The sequence below is a fragment of the Danio rerio genome, chromosome 16, assembly GCF_049306965.1.
Source record: "Danio rerio strain Tuebingen ecotype United States chromosome 16, GRCz12tu, whole genome shotgun sequence".
NCBI lineage: Eukaryota > Metazoa > Chordata > Actinopteri > Cypriniformes > Danionidae > Danio > Danio rerio.
Genome location: NC_133191.1, coordinates 10,148,062 through 10,166,154, shown reverse-complemented (window position 1 = coordinate 10,166,154; position 18,093 = coordinate 10,148,062). Strand labels below are relative to the sequence as shown.

Here is an 18,093-nt window from a genome sequence, read left to right as displayed (position 1 = left end):
ATGCCTTATATTCTATACTGTACTAATAAATAATTACTAGATTTTTTGCCTTTTGCCTTTCATATAAGCCACTTTGGATATCAAAATGATCAAGTTACGTTTTTATTTTTTGCTCCTAAAACTTGGATAGGTGACAAGACTTTTGTCAGGTAGTGTAAACTGAGAATCATATTTACCACCTTTTTGAACAACAAAAAAAAATTAAAGGGTCTGTCCCACAACTCCAGTGATGTTTATAAACTTTAGTATAATTAAATAAATAAATCACCACCTTTTTTAGATACCCTCAACCATAGGAAAGCCCTTTATTACAAAAGGAACTGAAAACAGTGATACAAAATGAGCAAAGAAACTTTTACAAGATGTTAACCGAAAACACAAGAGAAATTAAAGAGAAATTATAGCTGGGTCGCTTAAAATAACCCATCTAACAAAGAAACACTGAAGAGAGCACTACTATTTTAAGTAGCGTCACGTGGTTATTCTCTGCTCCATCAAATATGTTACAGATCAGATGCTACTTGATGAAACTTAAGACAGACAAATGAAAATGCTTATTCATCGTTACAGGTAAGTGTTTATGGATATTTGTTTTCTTTCAGAAGTATTTGTTATTAGTCTGTTCTGTTGTTCCTCTCTCTAACATCTTCCTCTATTTCTTCTCATCCTCTTTCTTGCCCTCAGGTGGTTTAGTTCTGTTCTGAGACGCCAGCGAGCCCATGGCATTACGAATGGCTTCGTTATTGGGGTCGACACCTGGTAGGTTCTCAAGCACACTCTGCAAAAACTCTGGATCCTGCATCACATCGTAATCCTCCTCATCCTCCTACACAACACAACACAAACATTTTAATACCTTTGACCCAAGCTTTAAATAACTACATTTCCATCCACCTATTTTATGTGCATTTTGGATTTGCGCATAAAAAAATTGTTGATGGAAATGCCAAGATGCACATAACATTTTGAAAATGCGCATAATAAACATACGCATAACCAAGTAGGAAACACTTTATGCGATAAGAAAAGATGCACATAAACTGCAAAGAAAACACTTTTACACAACAAATTCCAGCATGCGCATTAAAAAAGGTGATGTGATTTTGTTTTTTTAGTTTCGCACAAAAGTTAATTTGCATTTTTGGATGGCTAATATAACACAGCTAATGATGGTAAAAAGATGCCTGAAATATTCCCTTTGGCTTTAGTTTCTTACTAAGAGAAATATCACTGATGTTAACTCTTCCTCCTCTGTTTTGACAAAGTTCCATTTCTTCCCCATGCTGATTTTCAATTTGAGCTTCAAAATAATATGATATAATGTATATACATGTAAATACATTTATTTAAAATACTAAAGTCAGTAATTAAAATACTGCAGTATCACTGAGCTTTTATTTATTTACAAAAAAAAGAAAGAAAGTATTTTAAATATAGCACAGGGAAGCTGACTATCATGCCATTTGCAATGCATCATGGGAGTAAAAAGCATCTCTGATTGATATAAACTTTTTTTGCAGAATCATGGGTCCTGCATTTCCTTAACAGGAGAGAGAAAACGTATTGCCGTATCAACTTCAATGGCTGTTTAAGGGAAATATTAGATACATTAATATAGACAAATTTCATGGCTAAACATTTCCAAAACAATAAAAAAACAAATAACAATTAATAAAACTAAATATTAAAAAAAGGAATATTTTCTTATAAACAGGCATTTTTTTAAATATTTACTTTCGATAAAAATGCTCCAATTCTTTAACAGGGTTTCTGCAGATTTCACCAAATTAAATTTAAGACTTTTTAAGACATTATGAAATGTTAGACGTATACAGGGCTAAACGCTAAGGACTGTTTTTCAAATATCCCAGTTAGAAAAGATTTTCACTTACCCTATCAAAAAATGCCTAAAATGTAATACATTCAATAATACAAAAACAATAATAATAATCAAATACATCCATTCACAAACCCCATAACCCTTACCAAGAACAGAACAAAACAGCTGTCAATAATTCAGTCTACAATAATAATAACTTATTATTTAAAAATATAGCTCAGGTTATTATCCTCAGCAGTAAATAAATGGAGACTTTTAGCAAACCTTACTGTAGGGAAAGTAATTAAATGCTATTTTTTAAATAAAAATATTTATTGAGATATGATTGTTGGTGATTGTATGGGTGTTAATGGTCAGATTGGGGAGCTATACATGAACAAAGAAAAATTAAGATCAGTTTAAAAAAAAGACTTAAGACCTACAACACAACATTTGAGTAGATTTAAGACTTTTAAGAACTAAAATTTTGCTTTTGATATTTAAGACATTTAAGAGTTTAGGACCCCGAGGATACCTTATTTAAAGAAATCTTTTTAAAAGTGTCACTGCAGATAAAAAATTGTTGTCTGAGAATATTATAAATGGCCTTTAAGCAGTTAGTTCACCCAAAATTTTAAAATCTGTTCTTAATTACTATCCCTAGTGACATTAAAATCTCCCAAGACCTACATTCATCAAAAACAAATGCCTTTATTTGCCAATGTCTTCTCTTGAACGTCAGGTCAGGGTGCACGTCTTGATCTTATGCAGAAGACTTTGGCTAAACAAACCGTTTTTGCAGTTCTTTTGGCACACTTAATTGTTCTTGGAGTTTAAATGGTTACAGTTAAATCACTGAAGTCATGTTTTGCCCAACACAATCTCACGGCAACTCGTAACTTTTTGATTTAGTGGCTAATTTGTATGAATTCATACAATTTAATTCATACAATTTAGTACGATTTGCTCATCTCCCAATGACAATTGGGTTTACAGGTGGAGTTAGGTGCCACACCTCCTTTTTAAAATCGTACAATTTCGTATGACTAAACACGTACGAATTCGTCTGAATTAGCCACTAAACTGGCAAAACGTAAAATACTTAGGTTTTCTCATGAGTTCAGGCTGATTTTGCCCATGTTTTTAGATCCTTTACGGGACTTTTGTTGCTGTCTGTCTATGGCGGATCAGAGAGTTCTCAGATTTGATCTAAGATATCTCAATTTGTGTTCTGAAGATAAACCAAGGTTTCAGGAGAATTGAACAACATGACGGTGAGAATTTTCATTTTTGGGTGAACCAACTGTGAACCAACCCTTTAAGCAAATGTCCATGAGTGCTGAAGGTGTGTTTACACTACAAATATAGTCTTGAAACCTGTGCTGATTTTCAAGCAAAGCTGACAAAAGATACACGAGCACTTTACTTCAACAGAACCAAAGACTAAAACATAACAGTGGTATTTCCTTCAGTACAGGCAAATCTAATTTCGTCTAATGTTTCAGCATTTCTGTTTTGTTGCAATTTCAGTTGTATCGTTTTATAAGACTACTGATGAAAGAGCTTTTTATCCATTACATCATTTAAGATGCTTAAGAAAACTTTATTGTCAAGTTTTACTTTGGATCGCACATGTTTTTTTTTCTCTTGAAAATGTTATTGATTATGATTCAGTAACTATGGTTTCTTGACAATCTTGATGCCTTTTTTCTTCATTTATGCTTGTGTTTTGTTGTCTTGTTATGGTCATTTGTCTTTCGTTGTCTTTTGTTATGTGTTTGTGATGCGCTGCGGGACCAACGTGAAAACGAGATGGAGCATCTCAAGGGGTTAGTCACAATAAATTAAATAGGTTCTAAACAATGAAAAAGAAAAATACACGGTTTCTTTCAATTAATCAAACAACATGTCTGTGTGTAGTGCAACATTCTTTTTTTTCATTTTTTTCTTTTTTATTAATTGTTAACAAAACATACAGGCTGAAAAACCTATATAATGAAACATATCAATTAAAAAAAAAAACCCACGCCCCTCCCCTGCGGTCTCTTGATACTGGGCTTTACAATTAATAGAAGTTAACATAAAAACAAAAACAGAATACAGTATAAAATATCAATTATACAAAGCAAGGCAATCATTCTGGATCCTGATCATTTCTGTGTGCAATAAACAAGGAGATTTTGTCAGCAGCTAAAGTCCAGATGTGTAGTGCAACATTCTGATATCAGTTCTGAAAGCAAAGCAGGAGGTTAAAAAAAAATGGGCTGGGAAACGCACCTTAGGAGCTTCACTCTCTGCTGCTGCAGCTGCTGTATCTACATCCATGGCCTCTGAACCACCAAATTCTGTGCTCAAAGAAAAACATTGCTGTAAACAAAACTGCAAAAGGGCAGAAAAAAGGAGTAAGAAAAACAATAATGGAAATGACAGTAAGACTGACCTCCTCCTTGCATGGACATCTGAAGGGCGTATGCGATCTGTTCATCTTCTGTCATGCGGCTGAAATCAGGCAGAGCTGGAGCTGTCGACATCTTCAACAGGGCATTTTCAGACTCTAACACAAATGCAGGAGACATCAGGTCACAATAAATAAAACATACACACGCATATTCAATTCACTTTCACTTTACAGTTATAAGCTCGGAGTAAGGTCACATTACTTAACTTCGTCATATTTCCAAAAAAATAAAAAATAAAAAATTTGTTTTTTTAGGATTGATAATGTGTTGAATGCTGCTACTTCTGACCCCTCTGTCCACTGTTGGGGAATGTGCAGACCTTTTTTATTTTAATTTTCATAACTGAACAGTCTTGGTTTGCGTCTTTTAATCTGACTCTTATAAACCGTGTTTCTTCCTTCTAAACATAAAACAGTCTTAAAATGTCAGATGCAGAACACAACATATTTGTCCTTTAAATGACATTAACACAATTTGTTGTCTACAGATGGAAGGAAGTGCCTGGCACTGTGACTTCAATTGCATTTGTATGCAAGCAGATCAAGCAAACCTATACAGCGTTTATTCACACTACCTTCCACTTGACCTCTCATTTCACTTTAAATCAAACAAAAAGTAAAACAATATTTATCTAAATGTTGTGTTCTGCTGCATTTCCGAAATGTAAGAACTAATAAAAGCAAGTAGAAAGAAAATAAGAGGCATGAATGGGCTTACATTGAAGTGCATCAAACAGAAATCTATTTGAGTATTTTTTGGCATGCAACACTTTCATTCCTTTTCAAAAGTGAAATTGGCAAACCTGTGATTTTAGAAACATTAAAGCAACAGTGTTAATCCATTTACGTGTAAACAGCTGTTCATTGGGGCTGCATGACTTTGAAAAAAAAAAAAAAAAAAACTGCCAATACAATTTTTTTTTTTTGTGACAGTGGATCCAGAAAGTAAGCAGGATGTGTCTGTACATTGCTGCATTCATCCTTCCCTCTATCCTGACTAGTCTTCTAGTTCCTGCAGCTGAAAAGCATCCCTACAACAGGATGCCACCACCACCATGCTTCACTGTAGGGATGGTATTAGCCTGGTGATGAGCGGTGCCTGGTGTTCTCCAAACGTAACGCCTGACAGTCACTCCAAAGAGTTCCGATTTTAGTTTCATCAGACCAGAGAATTTTGTTTCTTATGATCTGAGAGTCCTTCAGATGCCTTTTGGCAAATTCCAGGTGGGGAGTGTCTTCCGTCTGGCCACTCTACCATAAAGACCTGATTGGTGGATTGCTGCACAGATGGTTGTCCTTCTGTAAGGTTCTCCTCTCTCTACAGAAGAACGCTGGAGCTCAGACAGAGTGACCATCGGGTTATTGATGACCTTCCTGACTAAGGCCCTTTTGCCCCGATAACTCAGCTTAGATGGCCGGCCAGCACTAGGAAGAGTCCTGGTGGTTCAAATCATCTTCCACTTACGGATGATGAAGGCCGCTGTGCTCATTGGAACTTTCAGAGCAGAGGAAATTTTTTTGCAACCTTTACCAGCTTTGTGCCGCGAGACAATCCTGTCCTGGTGGTCTACAGACAATTCCTTTGTCTTCATGCTTGGTTTGTGTTTTGACATGCACTGTCAACCCTGGGACTTTATATAGACAGGTGTATGCCTTTTTAAATCATGTCCAGTCAACTGAATTTACCACAGGTGAACTCCAATAAAGCTGCTGAAACATCTCAAAAATGATCAGTGGAAACAGAATGTACCTGTGATCAATTTAGAGCTTCACGGCAAACGCTGTGAATACTTATCTACATGTGTTTTTTTTTTTTTTTTTTTTATTTGCAACAATTTCAAAAACTATTTTTTCACATTGTCATTATGGGGTATTGTGTATATAATTTTGAGAAAATAAATTGTAGTAACATAAAAACATAAAAACTAAAAATTTGGAAAAAGTGAAGCGCTATAAATACTTTCTGGATGAACTGTTTATATTGCAATATGCATATGACTCCACAGAATGACTTGAGTAACTATTTGAAAACAATTCACAACTTTACATTGACTGAGATGATTTTGTAAGGGGGTGCAAAGCACAGATGAAAACGAAAAAAGATTTAAAAAGAAATTTCGATTTAAAAAAGAAAAGTGTTTCATGGTTTTCTGTGGAGTCTAACAACATTGAGGTTCAGAAACACAAAAATGTAAAATAACACTGTAAAGTCTTCCTTTTATAAATTAACAACTAATCTGTTAAAGTGCAAAGTTTCTCATTTCTTTTGCCAAAATGATTCAAAGTTGTTTGTAATCTACAGGCACAGGCCTTTAAAACACATACAAATGACAATCTTTCAGACTATTAGAATTGATAAGATTAGGTCATATTATATTATTCCCAACATGACACTGCAGATCCTGTGATTTAAACTTAATTAACTTGATAAACTTAATTAACTTCACGTGCTGACTTCTTTACTACAGTTTTATGATGAAAATGACTGAGTCTCCCCAGATTGTTACAAATAATAGTACAACGGCAAGCATGTCAAATAAAAAAGCCTACACAATCTGCAACTGCAGAGTCTCATGCTGCAGATCCAGATAAAGTATAAATCAGCCTTGAGTAATCTCTAGACGTTTATAAACTTCATCTAGCCTTCAATAAAATGCTGGCCACTTCTCTTACCATCTGCAGTAGGAGATGAGACTCCAGCATCTGCAGCTGAAGCCACTGCTGCCCTCCGAGCCTCTTCCTCCTGCCTTTGTCTCTGCTCCTCCATCGACACACGCAAAGCCTGGAACACAAACAGAAAAGTTGATTACATGAAAATATAAAAAAAACAAAAAAAAACAATGTGTGCTACTCTACTCACCAGAGCAAGCTCAGGGTCTGCGCTTGGGTCCACTCCAAACTCAAAATCACTGGCACCAAGGCCCATAATAGTGCCACCCTCTCCAGCCATGATAGGAGATGATAGCAGTGCATCTGCCAGGCTTGGGCCAGGAGGAACCGTGACCAGGTGAGAACCCACACCCTCCTTTCCATTCAGGGTGTTCACAAACACAGTCAGTTTCTCTGTGTTGACCTCCTACAAATGTAAAAGGGCACAAAATTAAATAGAGCAGAGAGCAAAATGACATGGATGAAGAGAGACAAATTCCGAAGGAGTGTATAAATCTGCATTCCTGAAGATTAAGGGCCCTATCATACACCCGGCACAGTGGGGCGCAAGACGCGGTGCAATAGTCTTTTGGTAGTTTCAGCTTGGCGCAAGAGTCGTTTTGAGGCGTTGCGCTACGCTGTTTAAATAGCAAATGCATTAGCGTTCATTTGTGCGCCCATAGGCGTTCTGGTCTAAAAAGGAAGGCGTTCTGAGGCGGACTGCTGGCGAGTCGCTATTTTGAGAAACTATAATAGATTTTTCATTAGACCAAAACTAACCTGGTCTAAACTCCGGCGCAGTTGCGCCTCGCTTACGCACTGCTTAATACGCACAAGAGAGCAATAGGCAAATATCTTTACATATAAAAAAATTTAATATTAAGGATATATATAGGATATAATAAGAATAGATATAGGATATAAATATAAAGGATTAAAATATTACAAAACATATTATTTTCTAGCCTACATAAATATGAAAAATCACTGCTTTTATGTCTTCTTCATCTCGGGAGGCTTTTTCAGTTCATTCATAACAATTTGCTTTTGTATAATGTTATTATTATTAGCAGTATTATTTATTATATCCATATTTATATTTGTTTTATTAAAACAAGCTTAGATTTGCCCACCTGTCAGGTTTTAGACCATATGGGGCATGGCAGGTGCATTTGGAAATAACTCAGTATTTTGACCACACTTGGTCATTATTGTTCATTTATTCGTTTGCTGGAAATTAGAACTGAATTTAGAAATAGTTTTGAAACGAATATTTGCGCTTAACAAACGCAATTTTATTATGTATAGGCTAATTGATGTCTGTGCGTAAAGGTTTCCCTATCCAAGAGTGAATGTGAAAGTAGATCGATTATCTCTCATTCTTACGCAGTAGATGCTCTGTTTAACAGTTTTCTGTTAAAATAAACTGTTAAATGTTTGCTTGTGAAATGCTCATTTTTTCCACTTAGACTTACTTTGCATCCTGTAAATAGCGAATGCGCTCTTGGCGCGACGCAGCTAGGTCTTAAAGGGAATGGGAGATGAGACTCTAACTGGTTTATTCTCAAAACACTCATTAAGAAAATAAACTCAACCCTTTTAGCCCATACGCCTTGGCGCAAAGCGCATTTTCCCGTAAGTAAATTAGCAAAAAATGCGTTCTGACACGCCCTGAAAGCGTTTGCGCCCTGCGTTCTGCGCTCTGCGCATGGACCGTCAAAATAGAGCCCTAAATGTTCACCTCTTCTCCAAAGTTAATGATGTCAACGCTGACTTTTTCCTTCTTCAAACGTTTTGCCATCTTCACCAACTGAGTGAGAGAAGAAAGAGGAACAAACAGGCAGATCAATAATAAGGTGTGTTAAGTTTTTGTAAATGCAGACTCATATAGAGCGTGTTTTACACTAAAGATATCAAGAACTCACATCTTTCTCCTGGTCCTCCACAGGGCTTCCCACAAAGGCAATGATCCTCATCTTATGGTTCTTTCCCTGTCTGTGTTTCAAAGCCAGCTGTAAAACAAAGAAAACAGAGAAAATAAGAAGTATGATGAGCTAGCATGGGCCAATAAAATAACATTTAAGTAATTTAAACTGCAAGCAGCATTAATAGGGTCAAGCGTTCATGGTTTCAATACCTCTGTGGCTTCACAAACACAAAGCATCAGAGGCACAAAAGTTCAACTTGGCAGTAATCTCTCTTTTTTAGCAATTTAAAAATGCTCATGTTTTTATTTATCACTTTTTTAAATGCACTTTTGTGCAAGCAGTGACAATGTAACTGTGCAGGGCTCCTTAATGGATACAATATGATAATAAATAATTTAATAGTATTTTATCATAGTTTCTACAACAGTTTTAACACTAATAATTGTAATAAGAAAATGACATCTGAATGATTTCTAAAGGATTATATGATGTTGAACACTGGACACTGAACACTATTGTCCTATGACCTCATATAGGGGACAATCTAAGTATTGCAGCCTTCATCTTTCAGGTTGAATTAAAGATAACAGCTTGGTTTTTTACGGTAAGACCATTCAAGATATCCAAAATTTTTGGCAATTTGAGATGCTGAATGTCTTTGCATCATGCTGACAATTTGACATGAATTACATTTTTCTTTACAAGTAGTGTAGAGAGGAGGCTTCCTAGAGAGTGAAAGTTTGATTGATTAAATATAATCCTTATAACTAATTACTACAGCAGAGTATACAAACCACAAAAATGTGAATATTAAGCATTACGTTATTGTGTTTGTGAAATACGTTTCACAGTGGCTTTAAATGCAATGAATAATGTACATTTCAGCACAAATAAACAGCAAGTTATAACTGTAATTCTTTGTAATAATAACAATTTATTAAAATATTAATTCAATTAAATATTAACCCTGCTGAAAAATCCAGCTTAAACCAGCTTAGGCTGGTTGGCTGGTTTTAGCTGGTCGACCAGGCTGGTTTTAAAGGGATTTTGGTCACTTCCAGGCTGGTTTCCAGCCATTTCCAGCCTGGTCTTAGCGGGTCAGGCTGGAAGATGACCAGCTAAAACCAGCTTGACCAGCCTAGCCAAGCTGGGAGTCCAGCCAAAACCAGCTATATCCAGCTTAAACCAGGCTGGTCAAGCTGGTTTTAGCTGGATTTGGCTGGTCATTTTCCAGCCTGACCAGCTAAGACCAGGCTGGAAATGGCTGGAAACCAGCCTGGAAATGGCCAAAACCCCTCTAAAACCAGGCTGATCAACCAGCTAAAACCAGCTTAGGCTGGTTTAAGCTGGATTTTTTTAGCAGGGAATTAATTATCATCTCTAATGTTATCCTTAATATCCTGACATGCAGGCAAAATCAAATTGTGTAGAGCAGGCGTGACCAACCCTGTTCCTGGAGATCTACCTTCCTTCATATCAAACACACCTGTCTGTAATTATCAAGTGCTGTTCATGTCCTAATTGATTGGTTCAGGTATGTTTGATCAGGTTTGGAGCTGAAATTTGCAGCAAGGTCGATCTCCAGGAACAGGTTTGAGCACCACTGGTGTAGAGTATTCATTAAATAATGATACATTGAAATTAACTTAAAGAAAGTGAGAATATATGATTTCACTTGATTCAATTCCTCCATCTTCACATCTTTTCCTTGTGTCCTGTCATTGCATCCTGAAGGAGTTGGAGCCAAGATGCAAAGAAAGGAAATGAGGATGCACAAAACAAGAATTTAGAAGAACCCAGTGTCTTTATGCAGAGGTTATTACACCTATTCTGTTTCCAATTGCTTAACATTTTTATTGATTGAGTTTTTTTTTATTTTATTGACAATTTAGCATCCTCAATGTCTTGACTTCAAGCGGAATGAATTTGGTGGCCGTCAGATGAATTGTTATGTTTCTGAGCATGTTTTTTATGTGAAATGATGGGAATAGCTGACTTCCTGTTTGGTTGAGCGCCAACCTTAAGTATCAAAGATGGTCGAGCTGATCTACAGTTGAAGTCAGAAATTTTTACAGCATGTCTGATAATATTTTTTTCTTCTGGAGTAAGTCTTATTTGTTTTATTTCTGCTAGAATAAAAGCAGTTATTAATTTAAAAAAAGCTAGTTAGCCCCTTTAAGCTAGTTTTTTTTCGATAATCTACAGAACAAAACATCATTATACAATAACTTGCCTAATTACTCTAACCTGCCTAGTTAACCTAATTAACCTAGTTAAGCCTTTAAATGTCACTTAAAGCTGTACAGAAGTGTCTTTAAAAATATCTAGTCAAATATTATTTACTGTCATCATGGCAAAGATCAAATAAATCAGTTGTTAGAAATAAGTTTTTAAAACTATTATGATTAGAAATGTGCTGAATTTTTTTCCCTCCATTAAACAGAAATTGGTGAAAAATAAACAGGGGTGCTAATAATTCAGGGGGGCTAATAATTTTGACTTCAACTGTAAATTTTGGTGACTCTGGGTCAAATGGTTTGCCCTACAGCGGCCCTCAATTTTAATAAAAATTGAGCCACTTGAGCCGCATAAAAATCGGACCAGATCTGATGCAGATTCCAAAGTTTCATTGAACATGTTAAGCAAAACATTTTTAAAAATAATATTATTTCTCACATGTGCCACTCTGATGCCTGTACAGAAGCTGATGACTCCTCTGGGCTGAACAGCATGAAGCTTTGACAGGATCCTGCCCGTGTCAGGGGTCAGTGTGGTCAGGACCTCACAGTTACTAAAAAAACACACACAGTTGAGCTAATTCTATACACTTGCTTTTATTACATACAACGATTGCACATTGTATCTGTAAGCAAAGTATACGTCTATAAATCTTTGTCATACTTGGCCATAGTGATGAGTCCCACGTTGTTTTCTGGGTTACTTCGAGTTTTCGAATGACAGATAATGTTAACAGCATCTTGCTGGGCCTGAAGTCTGGTAGGTAAGAAGTCTCCATTGCGCATATATTCACTGTTGTCCACACTAGAAATTAAGAAATATGTAAATGATCATGCAAATGATCAAATTCTACATTTAACATACACACACACACACACACACACATATATAGATGAATTACCATGTTTGTAAACATTCAAGATGCGCATGCAGCGAGGGTGCAAAAAAAAAAAAAAACAGGAGCGCTAGCATTTTCAGCGAGGGAATGACATCAGATGTGGTACAGAGTTTGTTGTTGTATTAGAGATAAGTTATATTGATCACATATTATATATATATATATATATATATATATATATATATAATAATTATAATTAATAATAATAATAATAATAATAATTCCTTGCATTTATATAGAGCTTTTCTGGGCACTCAAAGCGCTTTACACAGTGGGGGAAATCTCCTCATCTACCACCAGTGTGCAGCATCCACCTGGATGACGCGACGGCAGCAATTTTTGCGCCAGACCACACACCACACACCAGCTGATTGGTGGAGAGGAGACAGTGATGCAGCCAATTGAATATGGGGATGGTTAGGAGGCCATGATGGACAAAGGCTAGTGGGCAGATTTGGCCAGGATGCCGGGGTTAAACCCGTACTCTTTTCGAAGGACATCCTGGGATTTTTAACGACCACAGAGAGTCAGGACCTCCGTTTAACGTCTCATCCGAAAGACGGCGCTCACTGAGCAGTATAGCGTCCCCGTCACTATACTGGGGTATTAGGACCCACACAGACCGCAGGTTGGGCACCCCCTGCTGGCCTCACTAACACCACTTCCGGCAGCAACCTAGCTTTCCCATGTGGTCTCCCATCCAGGTACTGACCAGGCGCAGCCCTGCTTAGCTTCAGTGGGCGACCATGTGAGAGTTGCAGAGAGCTAGCTGCCGGCTGTAAATATTAGAGCTGTGAACCTACACTAGTCTCACGGTTCGGTGCGGTTATGATTATCATGCCATCGATTCGGTTCAATTCGATATTTCGGTGCATCACGGTGCATTGACGTTGCTTTCCATACACAGTTTTATATTTTCTTCACAGCAGCAGTTCTTGTATTAAAATGTATGAATGTATTTATATTTATATATTATTTGTAATACAATTTTGTCGTTCAATACAGTCAGATATACAAACTGGAACTTTAAACAAAACGAGCATTAAGCAAATAATATAAACAAATATAAACATCCAGCTCAATTTCTGATCCTTGTCTAGTTTTCTTACACCTCTTTGATTGGTCACACCCTCAACAAAAACGGTTGCTATTGGCTCTTGCGTGCTGCGCTCTTCAGATAAGTGACACTGATAAGCGGCAGCGACGATCTCACAGCTGATGCATGATAGACACGGTGGAGAAAACTCTGCAGACACGCGCTCGTTTCTGTATCCAAACGTAATGCTGTAAAACAGCCGAGAGGAGAAGAAAAGCCACGCCAGCAGGTCAAATGGGCCACTGGGTGTGTGTGTGTGAGAAAGAGAGAGAGACAGAGACAGAGCGAAAGCGAGAGCGAGAAAGAGAGAAATGGAGTAGGCTACTTTCATTCTCGCGATCTCCGTTAATTAGGGGCTATTGTTGTATATGTCAGTGAAAGACTGATCTAGCAAACACACACAGTGAAATTGTGCACAGTTTATGAGTTTTAAATAGTTAAAACGTTGTAAATACTCGCGATCGCCTCCCTCGCGACAGAGCGCATATGAGGTAAATGACATCAGTAATAACCGGTTATGATTATTACTGAACCGATACGAATTGTCCGCGTCTGCATCGCGATGCACCGAAGAAACGATTAATTTTGACACCCCTAATATATATATATATATATATATATATATATATATATATATATATATATATATATATATATTAGAGCTGTGAACCTACACTAGTCTCACGGTTCGGTTCGGTTATGATTATCATGCCATCGATTCGGTTCAATTCGATATTTCGGTGCATCACGGTGCATTGACGATGCTTTCCATACACAGTTTTATATTTTCTTCACAGCAGCAGTTCTTGTATTAAAATGTATGAATGTATTTATATTTATATATTATTTGTAATACAATTTTGTCGTTCAATACAAACAGTCAGATATACAAACTGTAACTTTAAACAAAACGAGCATTAAGCAAATAATATAAACAAATGTAAACATCCAGCTCAATTTCTGATCCTTGTCTAGTTTTCTTACACCTCTTTGATTGGTCACACCCTCAACAAAAACGGTTGCTATTGGCTCTTGCGTCCTGCGCTCTTCAGATAAGTGACACTGATAAGCGGCAGCGACGATCTCACAGCTGATGCATGATAGACACGGTGGAGAAAACTCTGCAGACACGCGCTCGTTTCTGTATCCAAACGTAATGCTGTAAAACAGCCGAGAGGAGAAGAAAAGCCACGCCAGCAGGTCAAATGGGCCACTGGGTGTGTGTGTGTAAGAAAGAGAGAGAGACAGAGACAGAGCGAAAGCGAGAGCGAGAAAGAGAGAAATGGAGTAGGCTACTTTCATTCTCGCGATCTCCGTTAATTAGGGGCTATTGTTGTATATGTCAGTGAAAGACTGATCTAGCAAACACACACAGTGAAATTGTGCACAGTTTATGAGTTTTAAATAGTTAAAACATTGTAAATACTCGCGATCGCCTCCCTCGCGACAGAGCGCATATGAGGTAAATGACATCAGTAATAACCGGTTATGATTATTACTGAACCGATACGAAGTCCGCGTCTGCATCGCGATGCACCGAAGAAACGATTAATTTTGACACCCCTAATATATATATATATATATATATATATATATATATATATATATATATATAAAATGTACATAATGCTTTAAGCGTATTATAAGCACAGTTATTCTGCAAACTGAATGCTAAACTGAGCGGCGTTCGTCTGACAGGTCCATTTGCGATAGCACCCTTCAAATGGATATTTGGATATGACGAAAAGGCCCAGCATTTAGCTCCAAATATACAACTATCTCATGGAAACTCTAAGTGTTTTTAAAAGAGAGAATTAAAGGCCTACAAGTCTTTGGATGCCTACAATGTTGTTCTGTGTGGTCATGTGCAAGACATAATGTTCCATGATTACCAGATTTTAAAAAACTATGTAGTGCTAAAAACAGAGGCTCTGCCTAGCCAAAGACAAAGTAAGAAGACAGAGCTGTACAGGGCCTGGGTAATCAACAAGAAAAACTACTGCATTCTGACAGCGAACTGCACCTGTAGGGCAGGATATGTGAACGCAGATTTTTACATTTTCAATGAAGTAATGTGTGTGATTTAGCATAGCGTGAACTTACCCAATATGAAATGAGAGCTGCAGAGTCCAGCATTTTTAATTAGGTTCTCACTCCTTTCAGCTCTTATGATGGCTGTTAGCCAAAGATGTCTGCGGTTGGCATTAAAAGCAGTGTGGTGTATGGTAAAATTTAAGTTTTCTATTTTGGACTTTTGATTTTGGCATCTGTCGCACAACACAACATAACAGGTTTGCTATTGCAAGCGGTCTTTTTTTGCAACCGGTATACGCGTTGAACCAGTGTGATGTAGGTTGGTAATTCTCCTATACACACACACAAACGCACACACACATATACAGGGATGGGCAGTATTTATGATACATTTTTTTCAAATATGCATTTCAAATACAAAATAGTATTTTGTCATTTGTATTTGATGGGGTTTATGAAAATGGGTTAATATTTTATATCAAAATACTTAAGTGTCTTGCATTTTTGTATTTTAAAAAACTGTAAAATCCTTTGTTAGAAGTCTACATGATGACATCATAAAAATGTGGCCTCTGATTGATGCTTTCTCAGTTATTTGCCTTGGCTGGAGATCAGAAAATTAAAAACAGAAAATTGATTAGGATGGTCGTTAATGCTTGGAGTGTGGATAGAAATTATGCAACACACACATAAAGAAAATAACAGACATATGACAACAAAAGTCAACAATCATTGAATATAGTACACTGCACAAGACCGGTAACGTATAATGGCAGTATAGTGTACAATATGGCATCAGCATTTTTGCTTAAGAAATGAGATGGAATAAAATATCAGTCCTTAAGAACAGGATGGGGAGCCTTTAGAACATTCTCAGTCTCAGTGCTGCAGGTGAAAATGCAGATGAACTTAAGAAATAAACATCTAAAGACTGTGTACTGATGTTCATTAAGGGGGTAAACTGAGCCTCTTCCAGTTTAAAGAAGAACTGAATAAATCTTGGGGGAATGAGTATACTGTAGGGCCGTGCGATTTGGGGAAATCATCTAATTGCAATTTTTTTTTCAGATATTGCGATTTTGTTTTGATTTGCCATTTAAGTTTTTAGTTAAGCTTCAGCTCAATCACACTCCTTATATAGCGGCCTGTGTGTATGGACCTAATAATATGCCAAAACAATCTGAATTTGAATTGTGTTCATTTGAATTATCAATAATTGTAATTTAATAAATCTGAATTATTATATGCCTTTAAAAATGGTTTGGAATTTTAATTTCTTCATTTGAATTTATTTTCATAACTTGAAAATTGAACATCTGAAATGTAAGACAACTGAATTTTTCAGGGCTGAATTTTTTTTAGACGTATTTACAAACTTTTTTGTGTTCTGAATTCATAGACTGCAGATATCCAGTTTAAAAATCCAGTTTCAAATTTTCAAGATGAAGAAATTCAGAACATCAAATTAAATATCCTAAAATTCATTTATATCCTATTGTATAATCTAACAGGGCTGTGCTTATTCTCTTAATGAGTTATGGGTGTGTTTTGAGAATAATGTGCAATGTGTATGCGTTTAAGGCACACAACTAACACGCTCTGCACTGGACAACATGCCAACTGTGCCTTAATACACCTCCTTTATAAACCGACACATGTATGAGTCCACAAAGTGGAGCGAACTGATTTGTTATTTAAACAACGTGTTGCAAAATGGAAAAATTAGTGTTGCTTTGGTCTGAAAATAGCAACAAATCAGACCAAACACATCTTGTGCCGGTTGTATGATAGGGCTAAATCTGTATTACATGGTTTTTACAGTGATTAAAGAAATCATCTTCAAGGCAGGACTTTCTATTTGAAATTTGTACAAAAGTTATGCTAAAATGAAAGAGAAAGTCAGTTTAATGTTGAAAGGACTGATCAAATATGCCTATTGATTGAAGGTTTGTGAAGAAATATCATGCTCCCTTGTGATTGCTAAGTTTTACGTGTATCAAAATACATGTAACGTTATTTGGTATTTTATTTTAAAATACATTTTAATGTATTTTTGCCCATCTTATCCCATATATTTATATATATATATATATATATATATATATATATATATATATATATATATATATATATATATATATACACACACACACACACACACACACACACACACACACACATACATATATATATATATACATATATATATATATATATATATATATATATATATATATATATATATATATATATATATATATACACACACACACACACATACATACAAATTATTAATATTAATAATATTAAAGTATTTAAATTTTTAATTGTTAATAGCAAGGTTGACAACGCTATCCAAACTGTAGCCTTCAGCATGCGTGAAGTTGTTTATTTGACAGGAAAAATAACAACGCAAAAAACAGCAATCGCAATTACAAGCTTTCAAACTAAAGACTGTGGAAATAAATCAAAGATGTTCTCTGATATCATGTCAAGACAAAGACTGTTTTACCAGGATGAACGCTCCATCATGACTAAGGAAAACTGCACTTCTGTCCTACCGCTTCACAAAACCCCTTTCTCTGCACCAGTACACAGCATTTGAGCACATATTTGGGTAATATTCATATCATATCACGTTTATCAAACTAAATCGATTGTTAAGAATATAAAGTCATTTTTTCTTACCAGACCATAGTACTTTCAAGCACCATCTTGAAATTTTTTTGTCGCTCTACGTGACGTAAGAAAACAAGTACCCGATCATTGGTTAAACTAGCGCAAAACTACAAGGGGTTGTGGGAAATGTAGTTCAAAATGTATTTTGTGCTCTTACTATTCAATAAACACCAGTCAATTAGAAATTTTTTTTTTGTTAAAATCGTCCTTTTACACCTTAATTATTCATGTAATGTATGTTCTCTACTTCCATTAGACATTTCTGAGTGAAAATTCAAAGGTGGTGAGGAAATA

General features: G+C 36.1%; 1 protein-coding gene across 1 annotated transcript; it reads right to left on the bottom strand.

Moving 5' to 3' along the window:
- Positions 1 to 281: 281 nt before the first annotated feature.
- psmd4b (proteasome 26S subunit ubiquitin receptor, non-ATPase 4b) lies at positions 282 to 17,847 on the bottom strand. The gene is given in 10 exon segments (NM_001017624.2): positions 282 to 826; positions 4,097 to 4,164; positions 4,260 to 4,373; positions 6,951 to 7,059; positions 7,138 to 7,353; positions 8,668 to 8,736; positions 8,852 to 8,938; positions 11,531 to 11,645; positions 11,756 to 11,896; positions 17,809 to 17,847. Coding segments are annotated over 10 exon segments (1,119 nt in total). The 5' UTR covers positions 17,835 to 17,847; the 3' UTR covers positions 282 to 652.
- Positions 17,848 to 18,093: the final 246 nt, after the last annotated feature.